At 40.2% G+C, this 26,093-nt stretch overlaps 2 protein-coding genes across 2 annotated transcripts; one reads left to right on the forward strand and one right to left on the reverse strand.

Moving 5' to 3' along the window:
* Nucleotides 1-217: 217 nt before the first annotated feature.
* ppm1g (protein phosphatase, Mg2+/Mn2+ dependent, 1G) lies at nucleotides 218-10,638 on the reverse strand. Its single transcript, XM_082522217.1, has 14 exons — nucleotides 10,460-10,638; nucleotides 10,068-10,204; nucleotides 9,092-9,161; nucleotides 8,910-8,995; nucleotides 8,603-8,732; nucleotides 6,933-7,044; nucleotides 6,459-6,658; nucleotides 5,530-5,705; nucleotides 5,312-5,443; nucleotides 4,727-4,829; nucleotides 4,235-4,366; nucleotides 3,948-4,077; nucleotides 3,664-3,763; nucleotides 218-1,993 (listed from the first exon to the last, which is right to left on the reverse strand). Exons 2-14 carry the CDS (start codon nucleotides 10,176-10,178, stop codon nucleotides 1,796-1,798), a joined length of 1,680 nt encoding a protein of 559 aa, XP_082378343.1. The 5' UTR covers nucleotides 10,179-10,204; nucleotides 10,460-10,638; the 3' UTR covers nucleotides 218-1,795.
* Nucleotides 10,639-11,383: 745 nt separating this feature from the next.
* mis12 (MIS12 kinetochore complex component) lies at nucleotides 11,384-13,960 on the forward strand. The gene is made up of 2 exons (XM_082539210.1): nucleotides 11,384-11,924; nucleotides 12,684-13,960. The coding sequence occupies exons 1-2, from the start codon at nucleotides 11,505-11,507 to the stop codon at nucleotides 12,957-12,959; spliced, it is 696 nt and encodes a 231-aa protein (XP_082395336.1). The 5' UTR covers nucleotides 11,384-11,504; the 3' UTR covers nucleotides 12,960-13,960.
* Nucleotides 13,961-26,093: the final 12,133 nt, after the last annotated feature.

Raw genomic sequence — 26,093 nt, forward strand, 5'->3', positions numbered from 1 at the left:
CCTTGAGGCGACTTTTGTTGTGATTTGGCGCTATATAAATAAAATTGAATTGAATTAAAAAGGACTACCTGAAATTAATGAAAACCAAAAACCCACAAATATTTCCAGTGACCTCAGCTTGACCACCTTAAATGTTTGGAAAAAACCCCAAAAAAACAAAAACCCAAACAAACATGAATCTGGTTTTAACAATAAATAACAGGCGCACACACACAAATACGGTTGATTATTTAAAAAAATGTATTTGTATGTACTTACATACTGGTGTCAAAAGAGTATGCACCAAAATGTCACACCGACTCACAATTACAAAGAAAAAGCATTTTCCATTTCTTCAATTACAAGTATTGAAAAAAAAACTATGTACAGAAAAAAGGGCATGGTGACGAGATAGGACACTGGAAACAACTTTACAGTCACACGATGTCTTAAATGAGACTGGGGAAAAAAAAAAAAAAGTCTACACCGTTTTCTTAACCTCAATTTGTATTTCCACTCAGGAAAAAAAACCTTGTGCATCCTTCCCCCAGTCCAGCGTCAAGGAGATTTCAGAGTGTGCTCACAAAAAGACTTTAATTTTTTTAATTGTTAGAAAAACTGCCAGAGGACTGATTATCATAAATGAAAAAACAAACAGCTGAGTGGAAATACTTTTTACTTAAAACGCATCCTAAAGATATCCTTAAAAATTAGTTATAGTGGGAATGAGACAGGCGGCGTGCGAGTAGCTGAGGTGAAGATAGGTCCCGGGCTCTAATCGCCACTTCTCTCTGGATGGACATTAAAGGCCTCGGTTCCCCTGCTATCAAATCTTACTGATGGAAAGCACACAAGCTCAAAAACCCTGGCTGGAAACAGAATTGAAATGAACCAAAACACAAAACCAGGAATGAAGAAAGGCAAGATAAGGTGAGGTGTTGGGCTGTTGCATCAGCAGCAAGACTGAAATTAAAAAATATATATATCTTTATCCTTACTTGTGAAAGAGTGCTAAAGGGAGAAAAATATAAATGGCAAATTAGAGCAACTGGACAAGAGTCTGTGTGGTCCTCATCCTGATGGGCAGAGCTACACAAACTGACAGAGCTAAACCAGCACATCCATTCTCACTGCATCCTGAAGCTTCACTTTGGGAGTCCTCTCGTTCAATTCATTCTTATACAGTTACAGCGTAGCAACCAGCATCCATTCCAGCACTCTGGGTTCAGTGTGTCTGAAGAGGATGTGAAACAAGAATTCATGGTTGGCAACATCTGAGTCTAAAACGGCAAAATTTACACTGCAAAGCCACAATGGAAGTGCATGTGTCACACACGTGAACATGAATTAGACTCATAACTTCACAAACTGATCAAAATTTTACCAAAACAACCTGCTACGTGAAAAGTGATTTAAAAAACAAAACAAAAAAAACAACAGTGCCGCATTTGTCTGCAGGGATCTACACATCTGACTCTTTAGACTGGTTCCCCCCCTGCAGCATCCTACTGGTTGGAAAATGATGTGGTATTTCGTGTGTGCCTTTTGTGAATTTAAGAATCTCTTTCCAGCTGAATCAATCAAAAGAAACTACTGCAGGGTGTGTCTTAATTGAAAATCCACCAAGAACAGAGCACAGGAAAAAAAACGAACTTCTCATGGTCTCAGTTCGGCAGAGCTTTTCTAATGTCTGCTTCAGGGTGAAATGACGTTTGTGAGGTCAGGATTTAATTTTGAACAGAATGTGTCTCTGTGTTGTGTCTGGGGTAGCATGGGACCAGCTGCTCCGTCTGGGACAGTTTCTCTCGTCTCCTCTTTAGTCACTTTTTGCCTTTTTGCTGTCATTTCCATTCTCCTCCTGCTCAGTCCCTTCTCCCTCTGCATGCTTCCTCTTCTTTGTGTCGTCCGAATCTGTGGAAGACGGGTGTGCCTGGAAGGTGACTATGACGCAAGTCATGTTATCACATCCTGTCCCATCTCCAGATGTGTCGGGGGCCAAACAGTGGTCCAACAGCTGTCAGGAGGACATGTGAAACTTGAAATTGAAGACTGAGACCTTGGACAATATTTTTTAGGCAATTAAGGCAGTAAGACAGACAACAGTGATTACTTGTGATTTTCCTGGTAACTAATTTACTTGTCACTTAAATGTGAAGAAAAAGACTAGTCTAAGAATAAATTATCAATTAAAAGGAAGAGATCGAACATTGTACAAATGCCACATTATAGATCAGTTTAACCCCTGCATGCATGAGGATGATAATGACAAGGGTGAGCGGTTATAGGTTTGTTCCTGAAAGGTGCGCTCTTTCACAGGAATATCGTAGGCCATACTTATTTCCAACTCCCTGTCACTGACGAGACAGAACCCTGACGCGACATGGATGGATGTGAAAAAATTTATTAAGCTGGCATGATGGTGTGTTGGTAGCAGGCAGGCGATACGCAGTACTTTGTCACATGATGACAGAGCCTGAAATACTGGCGATGGCCAATGCTACCCCTCAGCCTCCCAGTAGACACATCTATGGCACTGATATGAAAATACATAACCTTGTTCTCAAGTTATTGCATTCACAAGATTTTCAGAAAACTTGGCCTCTGACCTTGAGGTCAAGGTCACTGAGATTCGAACTCATTCACAAACTGGGGTGACAGCAATACCCCATCAGCCTTTTACAGCTGAGGGATAAAAACCCCAATAGCTACATCTCAGACACTACAGGCCTCACTTAGCATGTTAAATATTAAAGTTCATGACAGCACAATTGGAATTGGAACAGGTTTGGTTGGGCTGTCAGGACAAAGCGTCTTCTCTCTATGGTAGCATGGCTTAGGTTTGGAAAGGTGCGTCTGAACAAACCTCAAGATTTCTGGAACAATATCAATTGGACAGACAAGATAAGTGGAGATGTTTGGAGGGGATGCGCAGCACCACATTCGGTGAAAATATCAGCACAAACACCTCACATTAACTATTAAGCACGGTGGTGGAGGGGTGAGGATTTGGGCTGTTTTGGAGCCACAGGACCTGAACACCTTCTAGTCACTGAGACAACCATGAACTTTTCTGCATACCAGAGTATTCTAGAGCCAGATGTGAGGCCAGGACAATGAACCCAAGCACAGCAGCAAATCGAAAAAGGAGCCCAATCTGTTTAAAATGTTGTGGCAGGACCTTAAAAGAGCTGTGCATGAACAAATCTCTATGAACTGAAGCAGCATTTTAAAGAGGAGCGAGCATAAATTGCTCTAAAATGATGTGAGAGACGAATCGTTCAGAAAATAATTACTTCCAAGTTCCTGCTGCTGAAGGTGTTTGTAACAGTTCCTGAATCACGGGATGTACTTTGTGGAACTGTGAAGAACCGAGTCCCGTGAAAACTGTTTCACATGACTGTACACAATGTTGCCTTCTGAGAACTGCACAAGTGTTTTTTAAGCTACTGCATGGATTAAATTTCCACAATCTTATCTCTGTGTGGCAGAAGAACTAATAGTTCTAAGAGCAAATGCTATGTGATTAGTTCTAATGCTCTACTCTTAGATCTAATTGTTTACAAAAACTGTATATCTATCGCTTATCCATTTAGTTTTTGCCCTGCTGCTGAGTAGAGCATTGTTTAATCCCTGATGACTACACTGTACTTCAATATAAAATCTGAGTTTTTCCTTCATGCTCACCTCTTCCACAATCGAGGAAAGTGCTCTGGTTTTGCCATTCTGGTCTGGTTTGATCTTCTCGCTGATGAAGTCCACCACCTCCTGACTGCTCAACACATTCCTGCAAACACACAGAAGCACAAACGGGATTTAAACAGCTGAATCAAAACATGGTAACTTTGGTGTCCGTTTTTTTTTTGTCTCAAATTACAAAATTATTTGACTAGCTCCAGTTTTGGACATCATTTTACTAACACCCCTGAAATTAGTTACCGGTAATGGGGCAAATAACCATTTACACTCACCAGATGCCGTCGCACGCAATAACCATAAAGTCGTGGTCCTCGTTAAGTGTCAGAACTTTAACATCGGGCATTGCAGAAATCATCTGCTCCTCTGGTGGCAGAGACTTGTTCCTCTTATAGAAGTGGTCACCTGAGAGTCAGAGTTCAGACTAAGTTTGGTCACTGCAGTTGAGAACATGCAAACACTGGACATCAATGAAGAACTGCTACTATATTCAAAAGAAAATGAATAAGAGTGATTCCAAGAACCCGAATATTAATAATCTGAAGGTTTCAGAGTCACCTACCAATGGCTCTGGAAAGGTTCAGTCCACCATTGACACGCCCATCCATCGTCACCTTCCCTCCAGCGTTTTTGATGCGAGCTAACTCCACCTCGTCCTCTGGCTTGTGGTCGTAGGACATGTCAACAGCTTTGCCTGCAGTCACACAGAAACAGAGTGCTCACAAATTAGATAAAGACTGTGCAGAAATCCACCTTTACTCCAAGTCTGATCCTTCAACAAACTGTTCAGTAAAACATCAGAGAATAAATAAGAGAAGCAAGGTCAAGGTTCCTGCTGCTGGAGGAGGTACCACAACAACTGATTTAGCTAAGAGGTTTTCAATCTTTATCGTGGCACTGGAGAAATCCTGGGTCCTATTTCTTACATAACACACAATATAAACATACTGTATGCTGCACATTAGCAGTGGGGAGAGTCACTACTATGCCAGAAACCCTCAGCTTTGACAACTGTTTTATAACTCAGTGCTTGAATCAGATAGTTTGGACCTACCGCGTTCAGACACCACGCAGCGAGAGTCTCCAGCATTGGCCACAATCAGCTGTTTCCCTCGGATCAGAGCCACGACGGCCGTGGTTCCGCTGTCTGAGCCAGGCTGTAAACACAAACACGTGAGCTGTAACACGCTGCCAAAACTACGAGGGCTTATAACGATGTAACCGAACCACCGTCTTTCATATGAATGAGACTATTTGATTTGATTCAAATCAAATGGTCTGTGTCATGTCCACTCAGGCATGTGATACGTAATTTTTGCCATCAGACATGGATGTCCAGCTTTCGGTCTGTTTTCTGTGACCAAGAGAATTAACATTACAATGCACCAACTATCCACGTGCCCCAGGCGGCAGACTTCAAACAAGTATAACAAGAATGACTGATAAGCTGCCGGGTCTCTAGCTGTCCGTGTCTGCAACAGAGTATAACCAAGGCTTGAGGCAGTCATCAAAATTTCTTCCACTTAACAAGATGTACAAATGACCATTTGTTGAAAACAAACCTCATTTTTGGTTTAATAAAACCAATAAAAAAAATACATCAAACAGCAAAAATAAAACTTAAGTCTTTACAACACACCTCTTCTTTGCCATCCATTCCAGGTAGACACATTTCCTCCTCCTCTTCATCCTCAGAGTCTTCTTCTCCCTCTTCTGTATCCTCCTCTTCTTCCAGCTCACTGCTGTCACCATCTTCATCTTCACTGACATCCTGAGTTAAAACAGTGATTACACTGGCGTTTCAGAGTAAAGTTTCACAGCCCAAAAAATTCCAATATTCTACTCCCTTAGTCTCACCTCTTCCTCACTAGCCTCCTCCTCCTCTCCTTCAGACTCGCTATCATCAAAAAACCTGGACTTCGAATCTCCTGAAGCCTTTGAGGATGAAGAGGAGCAGGAAGGGCCTGCATCTCCTTCTGCTTTACTGGCCTTTTCCTCACCATTGGAGCTTCCTGAATCAGCTCCACTGTCAGCTGTAGGAACGAGAAAAGAAAAATGTATAAGAGAGTGAAAATAAATACACTGAGAGAGCACTGACTGATACATCTACTTTTGAGCAGACTAGACTGCAGCTGGGAACCGACATCTTTGTTCACGCGGCACGTTCTGATTACAATGACCTCAGCAGATTTCTGGTGAAGGAGGCCCACCACCAGCTACAGTCCAATGCCTGTTTTCCACCAGCATCTAGTCAGCTTGATATTCTACTTTACTCTGTTTCGGTCATTTTGGAATACAAAGAGCACCACCTAAATGTGTGTGGGATGGTTCCAGCAAGGTGGCCCGAAAGTCCTGTGATGTAATTTGTATGCAACACAAACAAAAATGGAGGATACTGAGGTGACGGTACACTGTGGCTCTGTGTCAGACTCAGGGTGTGAAAGAAGAGATCAGAAAAGGCTAAAAGCAGCAAGAAGAAACACTCTGAAAAAGTTGCTCAAATTAGTGATATTTGTGATTTGTAGACGAAAGGATGGACATGTTGCTATGACATAAGCTCAATGGTCATAAGGCTAGAAGGGCTAACAAAAAAGAAAAAAAAAAAACAATTAAAAAAACCCCAACACAATTAAGTTGTCCAATATACTTATATGGCTGATACAACTGCAAAATCCATGTGTGCTTAACACTGAGTGAAAACACAGACACTCATATGCATTTAACATGTTAAAATTGGATCTGCAGTTCTAGAATTTCTGCAATAGACCGACTGAACATCTCTGTACCTGAGCCACTGCCTTCGCCACCTCCTCTTCGCCGACAGGCTCGTAGCTTAGACCCGCACGCTGCTCCTTCGCCTTCCTTTGTTTCCTCATTGCTTTCCTCCACTTCTCCATTTAGCCCCTCTTTCTTCTGCTCCTCCAAACCGTCCCCCTTATCTCCTGAGGACTCAGGCTGCGAACTGGAGCCCTTCTTAGCTGAAACACTAAGATTTAAAACAAAACAAAATTCATTCTTGCAGCTTCTAATTGTGCCGACCAACATGAAACAAGTAGCTGAACCATCCAGACTGTTGGATATCATGAATTTCTGACCCGCTGAAAAGGTGGCAAGAGGAGAACAATTGTGAGATATCTGACACCAGTATCGATTAACTTGCATGACATGACCTCTTGCAGTAACATTTCTATTTTTTTTTAATTTCTACTTTCTTCAGGTGAAAACTTCACACATAAATCATAACAACTTTAATGATGTACCTCATGGCGGCCGCATGTTTGATAGCATTGCGGTTTTGGCCGTATCGTACCAGCAGCTCCTCTATAGTCATCGTGGCCTCCTCGTGGAGCAAAGCTGCCTCCTCTGTGTCCACTGAGAAAAGGAAAAGAAAACAGAATTACTTGTATTATCATTTGACGTCAGAGATTCAAGCTACAAATAGTGCACGCACTCTAAGCATATAATTTACTTGCTGTATTCCCACAAATTTTTTGGTTTGATTTTTATTGCTGGTGATCATTTGAGTAGTTACAGTCAATGCACTTTGAATAAATACAGAAGGGCAAACAAAACAAGATGAATGCTGTTGTGCCAAAAGTTTACGGTTAAAACATTAAGTTGTTGAAGTGACAATAAAATTATAATCGCATAAACACAAATCCAGGCACAAGTACACTTGCACATGACCTTCATCTTTCATATGGGCCCAATCGTAATGACCACCTCAAGGTCTATAAGCACTAAATCCTCAAAGACTTAAATGATGTCATCTGTCTGCACAGCTGTAGGCATGAGTGAGAATTCAAAAAAGCACAACATGGCAGAAACCGGAGAGCATTTTGTGACAAATGACAAAATAAGCAAAGAAAAAACAACTTTCTTTGCACTCGGGGAACTTAAAGCACCAAATGTCTTTCAAACTTGTGCTTTTTAGAGGGGACCATAAATCACTGTCCAAAAAATAATTAACCTATTTTTAAAACACAGAATAATCTTGGCTTGCAGCAAAGCACACGTTGCATTCCTTTGATTTTATTTAACCTTTTTTCCCTAAATTTCCAGATTGCTGCTTCTCCTTTTTCAAGTGCTTTTGTCTAAAGAGGGATCCAAACAGGATGTGAACAGTAGTGACCAGAGATAATGACATTAAGCGATTTAAGGCCTTGACGTGGAAAGTTACTGCTGATGACACGAAACACACAAGTCTCAACTTGCAAGTGAGCACTTGAAGCAAAGCAACGTACTACTTATGAAGATGTGATAGATATGTTATGATGCGTTCACATCAAATGTAACATTTTTGCTCAGTGTGATTATAAACAAAGTCTAAAGTGTAACTAGCTATCAGCTGCAGTCCTCCCACTACATTGGCTGCTGGAGGCACACGTTTTAAGTAGTGAGAGTTAAAACTTCACTTTGCGTTTGTTGTGAACATACCATTAATTAAAAGTTTCAGCCCTGCAAAGGAGGAGAGGGGTTTTCACCCACTCAAGATGCGCTCCCGTGCAGTACTCCAAGACCCCGACTAAGCCTATAATGTATGTGATTGCTGAATATTGATTGCACAAGTGGGCTGGAATAGAGAAGTGAGTGATAGTGGAATTCACCGGGAACGGGAGAAGCGCAAAACAAATGTCAAAGATAAAATATTACAGTATGAAACTGTGACTGTGGGACAGCTGTAAGCCCTTATACACTTAGCAGGAGCACACCGCGAAATGTGAGTGTAGACATCAATTTTTCTGTTGTGTAACTTCAGGCTCGGACAGATTTTATCTATGGTAAGAATAACATTGTTCCTGGTTTATTATATTGTAATTTATGTCATATACTAACAATTCTGCATTATCATTCAAAAAGGATAAGCATTTATTATGTGTTCACTGACACTAGAATCCACATGAAATGTCACAAGCAGTGGTGTACTCACAATCGTCCTCCTCTGCCACCTTTTCAGTGGGTGGCTCCTCGGTGGGCCGTCCAGCGATCTGGACAAGCTCTTTAATGACTTCCTCTGTGGTTATCCTGCCGTCGATGGCCAAGAAGGCATCCTCCAGTGCCTGGAAAACGAAATTCAAACATGTTGATACTGTAAGAGCAGAGAAGAGGCAACCATGCCCTCATAATACACCGTTTCTAATATGGCTTTAAGTATACCACAGCCAAGCAGCATGTGGTCATGGGCATTTTTCTTCAAACTCATTTAAGTCCTGCAAACATTTCTTGATGCATCTCACCTTTTGAAGTTTGCCATCTTTGTAGGCTTTCTGCTCCTTGATGATGTCAGGAAGGTACTTTGAACAGTACAGCGCTACCTCTTCACCTAAAATGGAAAATAAGTAATATAAATGAACTGAAGTGTGTGCACATAGTACTCTGATGTGCAAACAAACAAACAAACTTCAAATCAGTGCGTTACCTCCGTGTCCATCATACACGGCAAACATGGCAGTATCCTCATCGAAGTCTGGGATACTGTTGTGAGCATCCTGTGACAAAGAAAGATGGGGATAAAAATCAAAATCACAGTGAACATGAAATTTAGGTGAGACCAATGTATTTTATATTTGTTAAGCAACAAAGTTTCTTTTCTTTAAAAAAAAACAAACCCCCAAAACAAAACAAAAAACCCACTTAAAATAAGAACAACCTCAGTCCAGGGAGCATTTTCATCTGCAAATTCCATGAAGCAATTACAGATTTATTTGCACGTGCTGATAATGAGGTGGAGCGGTTACAGAAAGTAAAGTAACTGAGAGTTGTTGCAAAGCAAATATGTTAACAGCGCCATAGGAAGTCCCAACTAGAATGAAATAATTAAAAGGTAGATAAGATAATATCTATCAATCTATCCAGGGAATGGTCATGAGGGGACACCGATTAAACAGTAAATCAACAGTTTAACTTTTAAACTCAGGTTTCATCACTGCAGCCTCTGTCCCAATCCATCTGTTGATGATCTGGTCCCCTGTCCTCTAACTTGTGAACAAAATCCTGAGATACTTAAACTCCTCCACCTGGGGCAGCAAATTGTCCCTGACTCTCCACACATTTCTGCCTATGAACCATGGCCTCAGACTCAATGGCGCTATTTCCCATTCCTAGAGATGACCACCTGATGAAGCTAACAGAACCACATCATCCACAAAAAGCAGAGATGGGACTCTTGGGCAATCAAAGTGGAGAGTGGAGCTAAAATATGTATAAGCTTAATTTGGATGACCCAGCAAGAAGGTTAGAGGTTTTGAGCTCCGCGCAAGCAAGCAAACAAACAAAACAGAAATGTCTTGCAGTTCTCATTTATAACCCAGTAAAATGTTTTTCGCTTCGTTTCATTTGGCAAACACAGCAGCAACACCACTGTCTCTGATGCGTTTATTCATTTTCCGCCTCACCTCCATGGAGACCCGCCAGCCCTGCATGGCAGAGAAACCGTAGCTCATGTTGCTGTTGCCGCCATCTGAAGAGGTCTTGGTGGTGCTAGGCTGAGACAGATATGCCCCCATGGTGGTCCGTTTCTATGGCTTTACACCTGGAGGGAAGACAACAGGAGAAAGAAGCGTCACATTTTTTTATGTTCACGTTACATTTTACATTACCCTGTCCCTACTAGCTGCGGGTGCTAGCTGGCTAACGTTAGCAACACCACAACAAAAAGTAGGCGCAGCGGCTAGCTAATACCACCATGCTAAACCCGGCTAAACTTCCAGCGGTAACCTCTGCCCCCGCGCGAGCTGCTGCGCAGCTGCGGGGAAAATCAAACGCCTAACACCGACGGCTGATTTACCTGTTGTGACGGCGCAGGAAAAGTTTAAAAGCGGCTCCAAACAGAAAGAGATTCACATAGGAATGATTGCACGTGTGGAAGCAAAAGCCGCTATCAACACACACAGAGAAGAGAGAAGCACGAGCCGCGAAGGAAGTGAATGCGCGCGCATGCCCCTTTCGCTCGAACAAGGTGGGCGTGTCAGAGGGCCACGTCACACGCTTTGGTCATGCGCATTGTTTAATCAACAGAAAATCTTTTCAACTTTTTGTTTGTTTGTTTGTTTTTTAAATTTGAATAAGCGGAGTTATTAACTAAAACTAAAGTTGAAAATAAATTTAATAAATTTAAATTAAAAAGAAATTATTTTATTTATTATTTATTTTTTTTAGACGTTATACTCTATTTTTTTAAGATGATAAAAAAACAATACAAAAATGAAACTGTCAACAGCAGGGGTGTCGAACTCCAGGCCTCGAGGGGCAGTGTCCTGCAGGTTTTAGATATCACCCTGGGTCAACACACCCAAATCACATGATTAGTTTATTAGCAGGTTTCTGGAGAACTACAAGACATGTTGAGGAGGTAGTTTAGCAATTTGAACCAGCTGTGTTGGATCAAGGAAACATCTAAAACCTGCAGGACACCGGCCCTCCAGGCCTGGAGTTCGACACATGTGGTCTACAGGCTCTAGAAAGGACCAGTTTTAACATCACATCATCTGCAGATGTATACCCCTCACCCCAACCGAAACTTTTTCCACACAGCTAGCATAAGGAGGGATTAATGCCTACGTTTATTGCTACTACAATAAAAACATATACTTTGGCTGTGAGTGAAGTGTTTGTATTTTATGTGGTATTTCCAAAAGTGTGAAATTTTTATAAATGAAATGAACATTTGCTGCCCGAAAACATCTCAACTATGACCAGGAAGAAGAAGGACAATTCGTTCCAGACCATACTCCATACCAGTTGGTGGCGGTAATGCACCTTTCACTTGTTTGCCAACCGCCAATATAACTGTAAGAAAGAAAGAAAGAAAGAAGGACAATTAGCGATTGAACATGGCGCGGGAAACCCGGGAAGCAGAGGTAATGGATGTCAACGGAGAGGACGTCTCAGAGGCGGACAGTCTCTCTCCGGCTCAGCTAAAACTGTATGAGACGCAGTTTTTCGACTTCACCCCGCAGACCTGCATGATCCGTGTTCACAGTGCTTTTCTGGATTGTTTGTACGAAATTTTGCCCGTTGTGGAGAAGGTTTGCGTGCGGCAGTTGAGTAAAGGGGAACCGGACGGGACTGAGGAACTGCTCCGGTCCCGGGCTAGAGAGTGCAGCCGAAAGCTGCAGCAGTTCCTCGAAGAGCGGTTCAAACAGCTGTCAAAGCGGATGGATGGGCTGCTGGTTAGCCACTGTTTCTCCGTGCCGCCAAACGTCCTGCTACCCGAGGATCAGTCGCACAAAAACAACCCCCAAGACATCCAGGTGGGTGGGGAGGCCAATGGAGTTGATTATTTTTTTTAGGGCTCTGTATGTCTAAGATAATGTTAAAACCCTAACCCTGGCACATTTTCGTTCCTTTAATCTCTATTTAAGTCGGAAAACCTCAAGTTAAACATCTGGGTGTTGACCTAGGCAACGCATGTTTGTTTATATAGCACGTTTATTTATATAGCAGGTTTCAAACACTAGCTAAAACCAATAGCTAAAATCGGAGAAGATCTGGGTAGTTGGTTTCAGCAATTGACAGCATAACTTCTAAATGCCGTATTCTCTTTAATTTCCCAATAATTTCAATTATTGAAAAGTATGCTCTCTTGGGTTGAGATCAGGTGATTGACCTGGCCACTGAAGAATTAAGAAACTCTGAAGTTCTGTCCTATCAGTTTTGCAGTTCTGCATTTGATAGTGGAAATGTACAAGCACAAAATTATACAAGTGTGTAGATCAAAAACCTATGGACCTAACTGTGTTTAATTGCAGTAAGTGTTAAAAATCAACTTAAATGCAGTAAAACTAAAACCCAGACTTTTGTGGGAAAAAAGAGGAAGGAAAATCAGGAAGGTTTACTAAGTGGACACCGAGTTATGAATATCTGTGAAATTTCAAGAATACGAGCAACTTTTTAATGGCATTAAACCTGTTCTAACTTCATTTTAACATTGAATTCATCATGATTGTTCAAAGCATGATTAAAACTGATATTTCTCCCCCTTGCTTTGAATGGGATCTTGCATGGTCCAGGAGGTACTGAAGCTGGAGTCCTCCCTGGTGGACCTCCAGAGAGCCTATGAAGCAGAAGTCTGTGCCAGACAGGCCCTGCTAGCTGAGCTAGAAGAGCAGAGGGAGGTGCAGAAACAGCTGGACGAGATCCTGACATGGGTCAGTGAGCTCCAGGAAGCCTGGGTGAGGGAAGGTAACGGCAACTTCCATGAAAGTTTTCGACTGGTGATGGAGTCTGTAAAGAAACTGCAGGAGGCCATAAGGGCGGTGCTGGTCTGCAGCACAGCTCCTCAATGAACCGAACTCATATTTAAAGTCTGTCGCCCAAATTAATAAGTTCTTCAATTGTTTGCCAATTCATTTTGGTCACCACTGGTCATAAATAAATGGAAATATTGTGAAAACACAAATAAAACCCCACTTGTTATCCTTAAAAAGACACTGCAACTCTGAGAAGGCGCAGACAGCTTTATCACCTTTTCCCCATAAAAGTGTAATGTAAATAATAAAGCCCATATATGCAGTTGAGTCTGTTTAATAACCTTTTAGTTAATATTCAAAGGGGTTGTATTGTATGGGAGCAGTTCTCAAAGTTTTACTGCCAGGCTCTCCTGCAGAAGCTAAAAAAAAAGTTCAGAAAAGAAAAAATAAATTGTAAAGCTACATTCAGTTGCTTCCTTTTTCCACAAATTGTAGATTTCTAAATTGGATTTCCTTCATGACACAACCCAAATATCTTTTCTTTTCTCCCAGAAGGAGAGTCAAATATCATTGTCATTTTTGCCTGTCAGGCGAATATTATTGAAAAATCCATATTTTTTTCCCCCTGCTTGTCCAATAATCATACCTACATCCTCAACATGAAGACTGCAGCCTTAATGATGTACTGCTTTGTTTTTCTTTCATCATATGTGTCTTTAGCTCTTTTATCAGGTTAACCAGTTGATTAAGATTAACGCTGTCCAGCAGATGGCGCTGTCTGCATGTTAATGTCAGGGAATCACTATTCACTTAAGCAGAAATAACAAATACGCTGGTCTGAGCTTCTTACGTGTCATTATTTGATGTATTTCTCTGTACAGTATGACGGCAAACTGAATAACTTTTTGTCTTGCATAAGACATTGTCACATTGTTCAGATATTTTAGATTAAAAACTGTTTCGAGAAAGAAACTTAGAGTAAATTTACTCACCAGCAATGAAAACATTTGTTAACCGCTCATTCAGTGTTGGGAAGCACAGGATAAAAATTACTGGCCTTGTGTTGTAAAGAATAAATGTTTGTTTACAGAGTAAAAGCTGCTTCTTGGGTTTTTTTTTTTTCTTCACATAATAACTCTTTACTGCATGATTAAGAAATACATTAAGACAGTTTTTCAGAGCAAATTACCAACAGAAAGAAACACAAAATTGTTTGTGTCATTAATGCTAACACATTTAAGATATGCACAATAATTTATTGATCTCAACATTTCTAAAAAAATTTCTTGAGATAAACATATATGTTATCTCTGTTTTGGTTTATTGTGGTGTCTTTACCTGTTGTTGTGATTTGGCCTTATATAAATAAAACTAAATTGAATTGAATGTTCTGCAGACCGTCCACCAGCAGTGATAAAACCTGCAGTAAAACTGGTGTATACTGATGGCTGAACTCCTGCATTCAAGGGCTTTCTCTTCAAAGACTCTGTCACTCAATCACGATTCAGTGGGACACTTTAAATAATATGTTTACTGAAACAGAGGAGTGGGTTATGCTGTGAGAAGGTCTTTGAGCAGTTTTTATTGATGATTGTTTTCCCCCATAACTGTGTTGTAATTTGAATACGCCCTACCCCCCCCAAGGGCCACCTTGGTTATTGTCAATAGCATTGTAATTCAGAAGTTTCTCATAATATTTTTTTCTGCTAACCAGCCTCCCCACCCCCTGCAAAAAAAGAACTTAATACTTTCTAATCAGTAGGGGGCAGTACCTCTCTGTGATTTAATGCAAAAGTGGGGTTACTTGTGTTTAATGACTACAAGTTTTTCTGACAGTTTTCACATTAATAATAATAACTTTATTTATAAAGCGCTTTCAAACAAAGTGCTATACAACTAAAGAGATAAATAAAATAAAAGCGATACATAGCAATACAGGTAAAAGACATAATACAAGTTAAAAACAATAAAAACAATAAAAATTAAAAGCCATAGAATTAAGACATGTAGGATAGGGTGAACAAATGTGTCTTCAACTTAGTTTTAAAAACCTCCACAGAGCATGCCTGCCGAATATCTTGAGGGAGGTTGTTCCACAGAAATGGGGCACGAAAAGAAAAAGCACGCTCTCCAATTGTCTTTTTTCTGGCTCTAGGAACTTTTAGAAGGCCAGAGCCCTGAGACAAGTCCATTAACAAAAAATTAGTTTATTCCTGAATCACAACACTTTTTTTTTTTTTTTAAATATCCACACTGTAACAGGTTGAACACATGTGTTTGATGTTTGATATTTGTCATTATAGTAAGATACAACACAATTTAATTTGGTGACTATCAATAATTATTGTGATATAATCAAAGGTAACTGCAGATGAATGTGGTCAGTGGAAGCTTATATTCTAATGGTTAATAGAATTAGCAGTGTTGCTGCAGGCAGAAGCTGTGATTGGTGTTGCCGTTGTCTGATTTACAGCCCTAAAAATAACAAGCGGACCTGAAAGAAAGTGCATAAACAACAACAGGTTGAGTGTAAACGGTCAACATTTGTTTTGCGCATTCTTTGAATGTGTGTGTCTGTCTCCTTGAGAAATGATCGGTCCAAATGGAGAGGTGTGAGAACTGCTCTGTTTTACTTTGCTAATGAGACCAGCAGCGGGAATGATGAAAACCCAACACGTTGTAACTTGATTTTTACCAAGCAGAAGACATTCATGTAGGAATCAGACTTCAAAGACTTTGTTTAAAAAATATCCATTAATCTTTACTTTTTATGTTTACATGCATTTATTATAACAGCGGTGGGGTAAAGGCAGTCATATTTCCAGTAATTTCTACAAGAGCTGCTCTTACATACAGCCCAGACTATACAGACTTTTCTTCTTGCTATTAAGACTTTTAAGGAAATTCAGATTTAGAATGGGCCAAGTTTCAGTTTTAATGAGTATGTTTGTATCAGTACAGTGGAAAAAAAACATTAAAAGTAAAAAAAAATAACAAAAATCATCCTTTGCAGGCGTGCACTGCTTGAACTCTTCGAAACACAAACCTCACCGTCTCTGTATTGTCCCCACTGATGATCTCACAGGCTTAACCACAGCCACACACAGCTCCTGCTTGCTGTGGGGTCTCTGCCTTTAGGCTGCTCTTCAGCAGGTGGAATTCAGATTAAGTTCAGGCCATTGGTGTTGCCTGCTAAAGGTATTTCACCTCTTCACCCTTAACCCTGAACATTTACACCAGTTCCATTCATACATGTCTGTGTTTGACGTTGTATGAGGATGTGCCGGTTCTTAAGCTGTTCTTCATCAGTTTATTGAGCTATTATTCCAAAACCCACTGGTACACATGTTTTTGAACTCCTGGCTTGTTTTTCTTTTTGAGACTTACCAGCTGGTTTCCATCTCGTGGTAGTTCCTCTAATTTGGGGTCATGAACTTTTCTCTCAGTCATTAAAATTTTGCCTCCATCGTGGACATCATTGCTGACTTGCTGGTTAGTTGTAATGGAGGCTTTTATTGCACATTTTCAGGCCTGTAGGCCAAACCTACAGCGTCTAATACCACTGTATTAAAAGCTGTAGGTTTATAGTGTTTACTATTGATTTCATGAATCTGAGATATCTTGCAGATGACCTTTGAACTGATCTGATGTGGACAGAAAAGAAGGAAATTACACTACCCTTCTCAGTTGGTGCTAAAAATTCCAGCACCAGCACCTGCATTACAAATCTGCTGGGTCTAAAGTTGGAGGCACCAATGTCAGTGGCTTTTGTAAGAAATTCATCAGTGGTCGGCAGATGCAGCTCACCTCACAATGATTTCCTTAATATAGAAATGACTCCAAATATAATCAGTTTTCATACCTGTTCAAATGCCGGCTGATACTATGAAAGGCACCAGAGAAGAACTGTCCCTGCAGCAGGTAACAGTGACAGGGTGGAGATTAACACTTAGCTTCATTTTTGCATCTTCTTGTTCTTGTTCAGGACTTCCTCACAGGTTCATATGGGAACAAAGTTTGTGGCAGTATATTAAAAGTCAAACCCTGCCCTTCTACTGTGTATGTGTTGACACAGCCAGGCTCAAAGAGGGTGAGAGACAACATGAGCAGCTCATGTGTATATATGAAGAAACAAGACATGCATGCAGTAACAGAGCTGCCCAGAGAGTCACTGAAAGAGTGCAGGGAAGAGGGAGTGTCTATAGGTGAGCATTACCTCTAGGCCATCTTTTGCATCTTGCAAATTATATTTTAAACAGTATACGGACACAGCTGCATGCAACTGGCAGCACACAGAGTTTATGTCTCAAGGGTCTGAATTATGTTCACTGTCTGAAGGCAGAGAGAGAATAAAGCAATACAGCAAGATTCTAATCTAATCAACATGGAGTCAGACAAGTTTGAGAGAGTATGTTTTAAAAAGTGAATGTGTTTGTATTTGAAGGGTGAGGGGACAAAATAGAGACAGGAGGTCGAGGAGGAAAGTGTCCAGCAGAGTCTCAAGATTTCACACTGATGTCCTAAACTGTTTTATCACTCACACTGCATCTACGTAGCAGCTGTCTGAAGATGTCATAAATCAACATGCTGCTTCTGTCCATCTGCAAAAAGAAACATACCGCCCTCTCTTTATCTGAAAACTGCGCATAACGTGTAGCGGTTCGACTTCTGCTCTCGCTTCACATTTCATAAAAAAAATCAGGAGGCAGAGCCTTCAGCTTTCTGTGGAACCAGCTCCCAGTTTGGATTCGGGAGACAATCAACTTTTCCTTTTGAGATTGTGCTAAAAACATTACATTTTAGATAAAAGCATACAGTTAGGGTTAAATCAGGGGACCTGGCTGCCACTCTGCATTTAACCATTAGTTATTAATCTTAATAATTGACTCTTTCCAGTCTGTCTTTCATCCTGTATCCCTCTCCTCATCCCCATTAAATCCCCTTTTCTTCCTGTTTAGAGGATGTTCTTTTGTCCCACTGTTGCCAAGTGTTTGCTCACAGTGGTTTGTTTGATTGTTGGGGTTTTCTCTGTGTTTTATCTTTATCCTACAATATAAAGCAGCTTGAGGAAACAGTTGTGATTTGGAGCTATACAAATAACAGTGAATTGAACTGAACTTTGGGTAAAATATCACAATATGTAGTTCTTCTAAATTTAGGGTGTTCTAGTTGTCATTTACTATGAAATACTTACGGAATAACAATGAACTTTCAGAGAGAGACTTTTAAATGACAAGAATTTTTTTTATCTAATGAAAGAAAGTTTATTTAAACTACAGTCTAAGGTATTTTTAATGTAATATCTATGTAATAATGAACTCCAGGGTATTTCACAGGAGATTGCAAATAATATTTCTCTTTCTTACATTGTTATTACACATTACCATTAGGGCCGCTGGTTGTGTACTGAAGTGCTACTCATTTATTCATTTATTTACAAACTTTGACTTATCACAACAGTAATCAGTTGTCATTGATTTTGTGCATTTAACCCTTTCATGCATGAATTACGACAACCTCAATCAGGATTTTTTTCTTAAGTATTTTTATTCATCTGTAGGCATGAAAAAAAGATTTTTGAACTTTTAGACATGTATTTTTCAAATAGTTTTTTGCATGTACACTTAGGTGGACAACATCCTTTTTGGAGTGGGTGGCAGGGTATGGAGTTACACATCAGTGTCCAATGTGGTGGTTTATGCGCAAGTATACCATCAACACTGACACAAATACAAGATAACAGCCTTTGAATAGCTGTCCACTGTAGTGTCCACAATGCGTGAAAAGGGTTCAATTCATTAGGTCACAGCAGGCTTTCATCTGGAAAAAGAAATCTTAACTCAAGGTCCACCTTTTAACCTTTTTGGGGGCTTTTAGATTCGTCTGACTGTGTTTCTCAGTGAAATGATGTATAGTTCTTTGGTCAACTTAAAATGAACTGGGTCCTGTCAACCATCTTAGTCTGGTCGGTAATGTCCTAAAGAGGAAAACAACCAAATCTTCAGAAATCGTCATTAAGTTGAATAATCTCGAGTGATTCTTCTCCCTCGGAGCACTCAAAGCGCTTTATATATCATGCCTCATTCACTCAGTCATACAAGCACTTTTTCTAGCAGACTGGGGCGGCCAGGAATCAAACTACTAACCTTTCTATTAGTAGATGACCTGCTAACTGGACTTGGTCTTAGGTATTTTTTTTAATGTTAATATTTTCATTTTGACCGTTGGCATAGCTCTGAGGGTTTCATTTTATGTTATTAGATGTTAATAACATAAAATACACACCAATTCTGGCCCTATTATCTCCTCACAAAGACAAGCATGAAGTGTGTGTTTGTGCTGGAAAAACTGTGCACCAATTGTTTACACTGGGTGATCTGAACATTCGTTGTATAATGTGAGTCCTGCTGTTTTTCATGCATGTGTCTGCATACTTGCAGGAGCTCATGTATGTACCTGCTGGAACGTGTGACTGTACCGATCTCTGCTCTGTTTTTTTTTTCCAAGTGTGTGAATCTGCATGTGTTTGTGTGAGTGAAGACAGCATATGGACAGTGCCCTCCTTCCTGTTGGGAGGGGAACAACGTGGCTCTCTGTGAACCACAGCTTGAACTCTGACCTTTTAGGATCACACACAAAGAAAGACACACACACACAAACTCAGATACCTTCACACACGTATGCAGATATACATCCACTGTCATCCAGCCAGCCAGCTGTCCTCATTGACTTTTGGAGTCCCACACAGAGGCAGGAGGAGAGAGGAGGTGAGAGTGACAGTCGGGCCCACAGACTCCATTGTTTTTTCAGGCTGTGAGAGAGTGACTGTGATTTTTTTAAACCCACGTGTCACACAGCAGGGAGACCAATACATCAGCGGAGCCTCTTTTCCTATTATACACAACTGTAGGACTCTGTGATGTCACCAGTTTGGAGAAAAGTAAATATCCTTAAACAGCTGTAAACGATCACATGTACTAGCTGCCATTTGCCTAAGGTGAACCAAAAGTCTTCCCATTAACCTTGGTGAAATTTTAAAGGTGACACTTTTTTTCCCCCCTTTTTGTGTTGACTGCCAGTAGTTTATATATATTTAATATATAATAGATATTAGAGACGGACCGATCCGATATTACGTATCGGTATCGGTCCGATACTGACTTGACTGGATCGGATATCGGAGAGAAATAAAAAATGTAATCGATCCGAAGTATCACAAAATCACCTCACAAAACGCGCTAATTGGCATAACCCAGCTCGGCGCATCGGAGCAGTATGTGTCACGTGATAGAGCAGCTGTTGGAGCCTCCCTACATGCTTCCTAACTGGGTATTTCATCTCGGCGAAAACTATCCCAGAGAAGTAAAGCAAGTGTGTAAGTTCATCCCCGAATGTTTGCATAGTATTTCCACATTAAGCTTAACAACTGATATATTGAGCCACAGCTGGACTGGCCATCGGAGATCCATATTGAGGTGAAAAGGAAGCGATTTGTCCCGTACTTCAGCTAGAATTAAAAAATAGACACAAAGCTGGAGTTATTCTGTCTTTGCTGCGCAGTTGCATCTACTTCTCTCATTCACTCCCCCTTCCTCTCCTGTTATTACTTCAAACATGAAACTGATCAATGATCAGCTGATCGGCTTTTCTGCCGCAAGTCCGTCTTTTTTGTTTGTTTATCGCCCACTTTGCGCTAGAAAGAGGAGACCAGCGGATAAACAACAGCAGCACGTTTAAGCTTGATAAGCTGTTGTTAGAATGTATTTAATATTACTTTCTAGTATCAGCTGAGGTTTGCTGAAGCCACGCCTGTAAAAGCTGCTGGTCATTATATCCGTTTGGATATGTGGTGAGAGGGAAACATGAAGATGAAACCAGGAGATATCCTTACTGAATCATCAGAGCTGAACAGGTGATGGAGAAACAGGTTTACCTTTTAGTTAACATGAATGAGTTGAAGGGAAGTTATGAACTGTTTCTGAGAGACAAATAACACCAGGATCCTTTTCTAGGTAGCTGACGGCTGGTAACTGTGCAGGGGCGGGTTTAGCAAAGTTTTGTCGGGGGCCAGGTAGGACATTAACAGGGAAAGGGGGGCACAAAGAAATATTTTTCTTTGTTATGTCATTTAAAAACTTTGAATAAATAATTATCTGAATCTTACAACAAAAGTGGTCATCTGATTAAATGTATAGAAATCCATTATTGTATATAGTAACTAATAAGTCTAATATACACCCTTGTAAGCTGTAGTACGTTTTCCTTTGGGAAGGTACCATCTGTGCAGTCTGCAATTCTGTTGAAGAAAGATGTTGAATCTATTTAAATATTGTAGAAAAATAATTGATTTCTGTGCATTTGTTTTACACATGCATTAAATTAAAGTTGATTACATCGATTAAGGGTGGGGGGTGGTTCCCTAATATTTTTGCTGGGAGTTGGCAACCCTATTAGTTAGGTAGGTAAGTACTCTTTAAAATACCAGAATAGGGAGGATGGTGTAGGTTTAAATTTATTAAATTGATCAGTGTTGCTGAACTATAAAATGTTTTGGGTGGAGTTTTATTTTTTGCATACAGGTATAACAGAATAGCTTCAGTCTCTTGTTTTTTAAAACTTGAGTATGAACTTATACAAAATGCAGCAAGATATTTATAAAAAACAGTTTTATTGATTACAAATCACTGCGCTGTATCGGATTCATATCGGTATCGGCAGATATCCAAATTTATGATATCGGTATCGGACATTAAAAAGTGATATCGTGCCATCTCTAATAGATATAAAGGAATACCGTTGGTGGGGAAACTACTTTACATTCTTTGGCAAACTATCAACTGCAGTCATGTGAAAGAGATGTTTTCACATGACCAAGTGCAGCTTTAGTGCTTCCTTTCCTAAAGGAAACTAATGTACTTAACAATTAGTCAGTTGCTTGGTCTTGCCAAGTATCATAAACTTGAGTCAAATGTTATTTTTCCTCATTTAAGAACTTGAATTGTTTGTTAAAAAGTACTTTACTTATATTGAAAAGATGAATATAGTTGAACACTGGAAAATTAAGTTAAACTATTAATTTCCTTTCTTGTTGTACTGCACGGCAATGCCAGTTGCCCAGTGTGTGAATGTTTAAAACTGTGACAGTGTAATTTGTAACTGGATGAGATGCAGATGAAATGATGGCTTACTGGACACTGAACAAACTTTAGTTTTTCGTTGTTTTGTGATCTTTTGTGATCTTTTTGTCGTTATTCTGGTGCCCTTTTCGGTTACTTGAGGTTGTGGTCTATGACAATGGGATTATGTTTTCTCTGTGTACAGCTATATACATTTTTATTTGCATATCATAGAGTATAATAAGTAGTTGATCCCTGGTGGAGAAAACATTTTTGGCACGCGTAGCGGTACAATGTTTCTTGTAGTTGCTCACCAGTTATCTCATATCTACATATCTCAGAAGGACTTTGGGTCCACTTCTCTAAATCATTTAGATTTCTGCAACCTGGCAATATGAAGCTTCAGCTACACAGTTTTTCTAAATTACTGAGCTTTGGAGACTGGCTAGGCAACTCCATGACTTTAATGTGTTTCTTCTTCAACCAGTCCTTTGTTGCCATGGTGGTATGTTTTGGGTCACACTACATCCACACTAGCCCGGATAGATTTGAAAACGGCGTTTTCGTCCACACTAGCATTTATAGTTGTTTGCACAGAGTTGTGCGTCCACATTGAAATGGCTGAAAACGCTTACGTTCTAGTACTGCGCGTGTGTGAAACGCAAGAAGATTCGGCCTGCCTCATTCCTGTCTGCCGTTTATTTATTTTCTGGCTCGTTGAAACGTTGCGGCAAAATGTCGAGGAAAAGCACCGAGTTTTTTAAATGGACTAACAATGAGGTGGAGTTGTTGCTGCGAGTAACACAAAAGTACAAAGTTGCAAAAGTGAGTGAGAATTAAAGAAACGCTATCTGGAGCATGTACAGATTGATATTAATCTCTAATAGGGCTGTCAAAATTGAGAGCAAACAAAACAACTGCTGTATAATGCCCTCCGCTATCTTTGTTTAATTGGTCACATGACTGCATCTGACTAACGCGTGTCATCGTTTTCAAAAAGTCTCCGTTTTCACTGTCCACATTGCGATGCTAAAAGCACCGTTTTCAAATGTATGTGTTTTCAAGAGCGTTTTCAAAACGCTGCATTTTCCTTCAGCGAAAACGCAGTCTCAGTGTGGACAGGAGGCCAAAACGGAGAGAAAACAGTGCATTTTCAAACTAAAACACATTAGTGTGGACGTAGCCTCAATGTTCTTGCCAAGGGAAGGAAGCTCTCATCTAAGATTTTGTGTTACAGTGGACCTCAATGAGGTGAAGTTGTCCTGCATCCTTAGCAGAAGAACAGCCCAAAGCACAATGTCTGCACTCCCGCGCTTGACTGTGAGGTGTTCTTTGGGTCATACTCAGCATTTCTCTTCCTCCTTCTTCCTACACAGTGGCTTGAGTTGATGCAAAAGAGCTCAATTTTGATTTCACCTGACCATAGCATTTTCTTCTAGATCAGACATGTCAAACATTAGGCACAGGGGCCAAAATTGGCCTGGCAAAGACTTCAATCTGCCCGCTGGACCACTATGGAAAATTGATTGACTTATTGTAATCTGTGTACTACATGGGAACAACTAATCTGTGTGAACCGGAGTGAACAAACTTGTAAATTCATCAGGGATCAATTTTGGAAGTTTGTTTTTTTTTAAGTTAAAGTTTGGGGGTTTTTTTTAGTCTCAAAAACTAAACAGTTAAGACTTATGCATAGCAAAGAAAACAGAAAAAAAAAGGAAAATTTCAGAGTTGGAAATAAGGTTATAGGTTTTATTTTCTGAACTTTTTTTAAAAAAGTTTATTGTTGAGAAAGAGCTTCCTTAACAAAAACAGCTTTGTGCAGAAGCTGATTTTTGTTGTTTTCATGGCATTTGTTGTTTGCGCTCCAAATCCAAACAAAAATATCTGCAGCAGAGAGCCAAGATTCTTTAAAACACCTCAAACACCTGCGATCACAACCCTCAAACCTCATTTGGCATTTGTATAAACCTTTCCTTTCCAAAATGGAATGGGTGTTTCCAATTTCATTCACTCTGAAGAGGGCAAAACATGTGTTCTTGCTGGTTAAAAACAGAGGCTTAAAGAGGACATGAACATATAAAAAGATCAGCTTTTAACATTTCAGATTTAGCCCCATGTGTTTGGAAGGGTGAGGGTGGTTTGTAAGTGCGATCGCACTAAAACTCGATCAGTGACTCCATTTAAGTAACAGTGGCCTTCGAGTTTTATAAAACTTTCCTTAAAAGCATCTTTTTTGAGGAATCTGAACCTGAAATCTTATTTCTATATGCTATCAATGTCTAGTAATGACATGACGATGTTGTTTGAAATAATTATCTGATAATCTCGATTCAGTTTAAAAATATAGCAAAAACATCATTAACTTTGCTAAATATGAAAACAAATGATATTACCTAATACCTACTTCAAGATTTGGCCTGTCAAACCCAAATACCCTCACAGATCTCCAGATGTCCTGGATTCCTTCCACTTTCTTATTTATGTGATCTTTAAAGGACAGAGAAACAAAGAAATAGTGATCACACCTCCTTCCTCCTGCTGCTCTTATATGATCATCTAAATGTCTTTGCAGTGAAAAGTGGCTACAATTAGAGGACACAAAGGAAGAAAGAAAGGAGCAGTGAACGTAACAAAGAGGGAGAAAAAAGGGAAGAAGTGAGGTGAGAGGAGAGTGGAAAAGAAAAGAGGAGGTGAGGAGGAGCACAGCAGCAGCTGGCAGGTGTCAGGAGTCACAAAGGGCCATCTGTCCATCGAGTACCATCTCTACACACACACACACACACACACACACACACACACACACACACACACACACACACACTGCATTAAACTTTCCTCCACACAACCTGAAACAACAAAGCTTTTTCTTCATTTCTTGTCTTGACGGATTTCATCATAGCTTAAAAATTGAATTTGTAGAAATTCCTGCCCTCTGGATGATTGAGTCTATGTTTACAGTAAAATGCACGTTTTGAATACCAGTCTTGTATAGTTTTTGGCTTTGGCACCACAGGTCTCCACCTGTGGAGAAAGAAGCGTCATGATGACAAAATAGGGAATGTAGTGAAAACAGGACCTTTCGTATCCACACATGTGGTAAAGCCTCTCTGAACACTGAAAACTCAAATATCTCAGCTATTTACAAGAAAGACTTGTATGTGGGCATAGACACACACACACACACATGGTGCTGACCCCTGACCTTTCACCTCAAATGATCTCTCCCTTGGGAGATTTTAAGAGTGTGAGGAACGCTGGGTGAACACATGTTAAAAACTTCATGCATGCAACGGCTACTGTCTCAAGGCAGAGTTCACAGGGACAGTGTGAGGGCGCTTCAAGGATAGGAACAGCTCTTCACCTGTTTTGTAGTTGACAATGATGTGTGCTACAAGCAAAAACATAAATGGGGCTATATCTTTAAGTAAATCCTTAAGTAAATCACAGTAAAGAACAAACAAACAAAAAACTCCCCAAACAAACAAAACCTGTTCAATTACGTTGCAGCAACTCAGTGCATTTAAGCATTTAGGCAGCATTAAGATCAGAGTCAGAAACATTTAATAATCCCTAAGGATTATGTGAAGATCAAGTTCAAATCAAGTGTCTGGAGGGTGACGAACTGTGGTTTAAGTGACTTTGAACATGGAGTGGTTGTAGGTGCCAGATAGGTTTGTCTGAGTATTTCAGAAACTGATCTACTGGAATTTCTACTGGAACTCATCCTTAGAGTTAACAGAAAATGATCCAAACAAGGGAAAATATCCAGTGAGCGACAGGTCTCTGGTCGAAAATGTCTTGTTGATCCCAGAGGTCAGAGGCGAATGGTCAGACTTTGAGCCGATAGTAAGACAACAGTAATTCACATAACCACTCATTATAACCAAAATATGCAGAAGATCTCTGAAGGAACAATGTGTTGAACCTTGAGGCAGATGGGCTATAGCAGCAGGAAACCACAATTGGACCAAAATTGGACAATAGAAGATTGGAAAAACATTGCCTGGTATGTCTCAATTTCTGCTGCAACATTGCCTGCTAGGGTCAGAATTTGGCGTAAACTACATGAAAGTACGGGCCACAGTGACCACAATGTACCCATCTTCTGATG

Source organism: Aulonocara stuartgranti (assembly GCF_965226115.1).
Source record: "Aulonocara stuartgranti genome assembly, chromosome: 1".
Classification (NCBI taxonomy): domain Eukaryota; kingdom Metazoa; phylum Chordata; class Actinopteri; order Cichliformes; family Cichlidae; genus Aulonocara; species Aulonocara stuartgranti.